At 31.9% G+C, this 4,972-nt stretch overlaps 2 protein-coding genes across 2 annotated transcripts; one reads left to right on the top strand and one right to left on the bottom strand.

The window, feature by feature from the left end:
* Positions 1–389: 389 nt before the first annotated feature.
* On the bottom strand, positions 390–1,957 carry LOC103568900 (26S proteasome non-ATPase regulatory subunit 10). The gene is made up of 4 exons (XM_008545920.2): positions 1,750–1,957; positions 1,587–1,685; positions 797–1,082; positions 390–676 (listed from the first exon to the last, which is right to left on the bottom strand). Exons 1-4 carry the CDS (start codon positions 1,852–1,854, stop codon positions 486–488), a joined length of 681 nt encoding a protein of 226 aa, XP_008544142.1. The 5' UTR covers positions 1,855–1,957; the 3' UTR covers positions 390–485.
* A 398-nt stretch (positions 1,958–2,355) lies between these two features.
* LOC103568899 (putative ankyrin repeat protein RF_0381) lies at positions 2,356–4,806 on the top strand. Its single transcript, XM_008545919.3, has 2 exons — positions 2,356–2,446; positions 2,525–4,806. Exon 2 carries the CDS (start codon positions 2,549–2,551, stop codon positions 4,589–4,591), a length of 2,043 nt encoding a protein of 680 aa, XP_008544141.1. The 5' UTR covers positions 2,356–2,446; positions 2,525–2,548; the 3' UTR covers positions 4,592–4,806.
* Positions 4,807–4,972: the final 166 nt, after the last annotated feature.

The following is a 4,972-nucleotide window of genomic DNA, read 5'->3' as shown; positions in this document are numbered from 1 at the left end:
AATAAATAAATAATTTTTTAATGATAAATATTTAGAAAGATATAAAATAAATTTGGTATACGATTTATATGAGTTTTTTTTAATAGTGACTCAATTTTGTATATAAGACTTGATTTAAATTTAAAATTCAAATTTTTTGAATATTTTTTTCCCGGTAAAATTACAAACACATGTAATATTATTATATATAATTATATTTTGAATTTACAAGCATAATTAATGAAATAATACCGGCACATATTTATAAAAATAATGGATAGTCAAAAAAACATTTTGATACATTTTATAAATGATATTATTGATTAGTGATTACGAATAAAAGGGTTGATTGCATTTAAAATACATGAGGAGAAAAAAAATAAATAAATGAAACAAAAAAAAATACAAACTTAGATTTGTTCAATTAATTTTACTCCACTGTTATATTTTTTTATAAAAATATCAAGATTGTTAAATTAATTAGTAAGAATATAATTATCTTTATTTTATTCAGATGGTTCGCGCATTTTAGTCAATTGACGACTAAGTGAATCACTAGCAAGATCCAATGGAGTTTTGCGCTCTTTGTTTGTCAATTCAAAATTCGCGCCATGTGTTACGAGAAGTTTAGCTTCTTGTTGACGGTCTTCTTCGCAGGCTAAGTGTAACGCAGTGTTCCCATACATGTCTTGCTGATCTACAGTAACGAATTGTCATGTTCAGTACTCGGAAGAAAGAGTAGTAGAAGAATTGCAGTTTTTAAATTATCAATAAACAATAGTCATAATTAATTTACTGTAATATTCAAATAAATTACCGATCTTTAGACCTTCCTGGGCCAATAAAAACTTTAATACTTCAATATTTCCTTTGGATGCTGCGCGATGAAGTGGAGTCGCGCCTCTTTTATCAGATATATTTATATCAGCTGAATTTTCAACGAGTTTGACACAAATATTTTGCCAATTTTTGCTCGCTGCGTATTGTAATGCTGAGTGCCCTTCTGTTGTTTGCGCATTTACATTGGCGCCTTCTGCTATCAATGTGTTTACGACTTTATCACGTCCTGCTGAAGATGCCAGTATCAGTGGAGTCATATTTGTCTGTAAAATATCATTTATTTTACTTATATTCTTAATCATTACCTAAGTAACACACTTGACTTTGACATCTTTAAGATGAAAATTTTTTGACAGATCAAAGCATTAAAATGTTGACAAAATCAGAAATTTGTCAGCGAAAAAATATATGGTTAAGACTTGATACAAGTGATGACAAAAGTAAATTGCAAATAAGTCATCATCTAAAAGATTTTTCAATTGAAATTACTTTTATAGGAGAGAAAAAAGATGACAAGTTTTCTATGGCTCCAAAGATCAACATCTGCACGTTTTATTTATTTAAAAAAATGCCTATGAGATGAAATAAAATTTGTCTTGTCTTTTTAAAAGACAAAGTTCTGTGCTGCTTAGGTGCGAGCGTCATCCAAGTGCGTTATTTAAAAGATGCGCGCAAATTTTAAAAAATGGCGGTTTTTCACTACGGCCTGATTTTTTGCCTGTCATGCCGGCGATGACCTTTCAGTTGAAATAAAAAAAAATAATTACATCGTCCTGGGGGTCAACTGGTGAACCGGCTGACAGAAGATGCTTCACTAGGTCATTGTGTCCTCCGAGTGCAGCCCAATGAATTAACATTCTTCCACTCTGTAAGTGTAATTATATTGACATAACCTTCAAATTAAATACTGACAATTAAAATAATTCTTACGCTGTCAGTTTCTGTTATCAGTTTTTTATTTTCTTCGATAAGATTCTTGACAGCTGTGAATTTACCCTTGTAGGCCATGTCAAATATTGAACCTTCCTGCGACATTTTTGATTTATTACTCAAATTCTTCAATTACTTTCGCGTTACAAACAGATGACAATATAATTTAAATAAAAAAACACAATAAGTTAGTTCGTTTTAAAAAACGATGAAGATGACAATACGCATGCGCGAATTGATATTTTTGTCATGTGCCATTTATGCATTCTTTTTTTTTTAATTTCATTCGCTGCGCTTGCGTAAAAAAGAAGCGCGCGCGGAAATTGTATTTTCGCGCCAATTTTCTAAATTCAAATTCCATTTATTTTTAATTAAATTTTATAATTACTCACTTATTGGCAAATTCTGACGTCAGTTAACCATCAGAAAAAAAATCAGTTTCAAAACTCGTAATATTAATAAAATTTGTATTTGTTTCGTCTCTACCGGAAGCTTTTAGAAACTTCCTCAAGGAAATGCAACAACCGCATGAAAATCGTCCATTTTCATTTCTCAACAAGACTTAAAATGGCGGGAACTTTTTCTGGGACCACCGGGCTGTCATAACCTCAAAGTATTCAAATCCCCATGCACTTATATTCCATATCTCAGCAGTTTGTTTCATGTTTTTGTATAAAATCCAACACAACTTCTAAAGGTAATACAAATTTTTTTTACAACTACATTTAATTAATGCAAGCTTTATAATTTTCACAAAACAATCAACACATTCCAGAAGAACAACAACATAACCAAAAAGATGAATACTTATCTTCAATCAGCGGTCAACTCCGGAGATTTAAAGTTAGTAAAAAAACTAATGGATCAGGGATCCAGTGACATTATCTCCAGTGCTGGTCCAGCTCTCCACCTGGCTTTCACAAAAAATCATATAAACATCATAAAATATCTATTGGAGAAGAATGTCGATGTTAATTACCCGTGTAAGTACCTTCATCATCAAGACTTTACACCTCTTCACATAGCGACAGTTAATAATAATCTCGAGCTCGTAAATCTCTTGCTGGTTCACAAAGCAGACGTCAATGCTCTGACTCGTAAGAATAAATCTGCTCTTCATTTGGCCATTCAGAAAAACTACTTGGCTATAATTGAATCGCTCATCAAAGACGGCGCGAATATTGAGCAGCGCTTAGGCTCTGCTACAAATTTTTACCAGCGAGGCTACACGCCCTTGCACATGGCCATCGTTAAATGCAATTTAAAATTATTAAAACTGTTAATCACCAATGGCGCGTCCGTTAACTCCCGTACCTTAACCGGCGAGTCGTGTCTTCACTTGGCGCTTTTCCGAAGTACCCATAAAATAGTCGAGTATCTTTTGGATCACGGGTCAAATATAAATGAAAAAATAAACTCGAGCCTCTATCTCGCCCAAAAAAATTACCACCCACTTCACATCGCCGTTCTCAGTTTAGACGTCAAAAAGTTCAAACTCTTATTGTCACGCGGTGTCGACATTCACCATCTGACCCCATCAAACGAGGGGGTGATGTGCATCGCCGTTCTTACTCAGAACATCCCAATGATAGAAAGTATCCTAGAAAATGGCATCAATATCAACTACCCGTGTCTTTACAACAACTTATTTTGTACTGCACTTCAAATCGCTTCTTCAATCGGCGCTGACAAAGAAGTAATAAACTATTTACTGAGCAAAGGCGCTGATCCCAACCCACCGATGTGTAGAAGTACATCAGCCTTGACACTGGCTATGCTAAATGGCAACTTATCAACAATAAAATCACTTTTGAACTCGGATTACGTTGATGTCAATTCAAAATACAATTATGACAACAAAACCGGGTACACTGCACTTCATATTGCGGCCTGTTGTTCCTACGCTGAAGACAAGGAAGAAATAAAAAGAATCCAAGTGGTTAATTATCTGATGACATGCGGCGCTGATGTCAATTTACTTACAGATGCTGGGGAATCGGTAATTAGCTTGGCTTTGATAAATCATAAGCTTAGAACAGTTGAATTTTTACTGAATCATGGCGTTGATGTCAATTCTAAGAGTACTTATGAACAGAACAAAGGCTTCACTTTATTGCACATCGCTTCTTGCAGCAGTGACTTTGTCTATACTTCTCTGAGGCTGTTGGTTGATAATCATGCTGATTTGAATGCTGTTGCTGATAACGGTGACAGTGTACTTCATACTGCTGTCAATAAATTTAATTCTACTGCCGTTGAATTTCTGCTGGATGCTGGCGCGGACTTTAATGCGATTGATAGATTTGGAAAAACGCTTCTTGATAATGCGAACGGTGGATACTTGATTAAAATAATTCAAAAGCACATCATTAAGATGCATATGATCAATTCATTTGTAAATGAAGGCAATTTGAATTACATTAAAAACAGCAATGCGATGGATAGTTATAAAGAATCGTGTCTAGAAGAAATAGATAAAATGAAATCTACTAAAATTAAAGGCAGTAATGTAACGTACTATGATATTATTGAGAAAAATATTCATACATTGAGTATTTACATGAGGAATAAAAATATTGTTGATGCTCTTAGTGAGTATTCTGATGTGTACAGAAAATTTCCGATTTATTACAAGACGTTGTGGAAAAATTTTAAGCTAGGGTTTGAAAGGAAAAAGTTGATGGTGAAAATTGAACGTTATCTTGATAATCTAACAGAAGCATCAAATATCTTCTCTCGATATATATCGATTTATTTAGATAATGATGATATTATTAATTTAATTACGGTACTGAAAGTAGCGGACATAAGAGGATTTTTTAAATTTTATAAACATGAATGAAGTAAAATTTTTAAAATGCGCGCGTAAAATTTTTGAAAGTTTTTTCTGTGAGTATAAATTTTTTTTAAGGGCTGATACTTTCAGTTTCATATTTAATTAAAATTATAAATTTTTGATTTATAAATTTATTAAATTTTTTATTTCTGCAATTATTTATTTTTACTGCTGGCAGTTTATATTTTTAGTATATTTATTATTTATTAATTATAGAGAAAAATAATGTCGAGTTGTATTTTTTTATAATTTATAAGATAAATTCATCTAAAAAAAAAAATTTTATAATAAAATAATGCAATTTATGTAAAAAAAAAAAAAAAAAATTTTGTCAAGTTTTTGTATCTGTTAATTAAAATTTAATGAATTAATAAAAATTTATAGTTC

The sequence above is a fragment of the Microplitis demolitor genome, chromosome 3 (assembly GCF_026212275.2).
Source record: "Microplitis demolitor isolate Queensland-Clemson2020A chromosome 3, iyMicDemo2.1a, whole genome shotgun sequence".
Lineage (NCBI taxonomy): Eukaryota > Metazoa > Arthropoda > Insecta > Hymenoptera > Braconidae > Microplitis > Microplitis demolitor.
Note: the sequence above shows the minus strand (reverse complement) of the source record. Positions and strands in the feature narration are given on the sequence as shown.

Coding starts and splice junctions, on each gene's coding strand:
- LOC103568900 (XM_008545920.2), bottom strand. CDS start 1,854: ATGTCGCAGGAAGGTTCAATATTTGACATGGCCTACAAGGGTAAATTC. Junction 1,083..1,586: donor CAGTTGACCCCCAGGACGAT/GTAATTATTTTT, acceptor GATATTTTACAG/ACAAATATGACTCCACTGAT. Junction 677..796: donor CCAGGAAGGTCTAAAGATCG/GTAATTTATTTG, acceptor TCGTTACTGTAG/ATCAGCAAGACATGTATGGG.
- LOC103568899 (XM_008545919.3), top strand. CDS start 2,549: ATGAATACTTATCTTCAATCAGCGGTCAACTCCGGAGATTTAAAGTTA.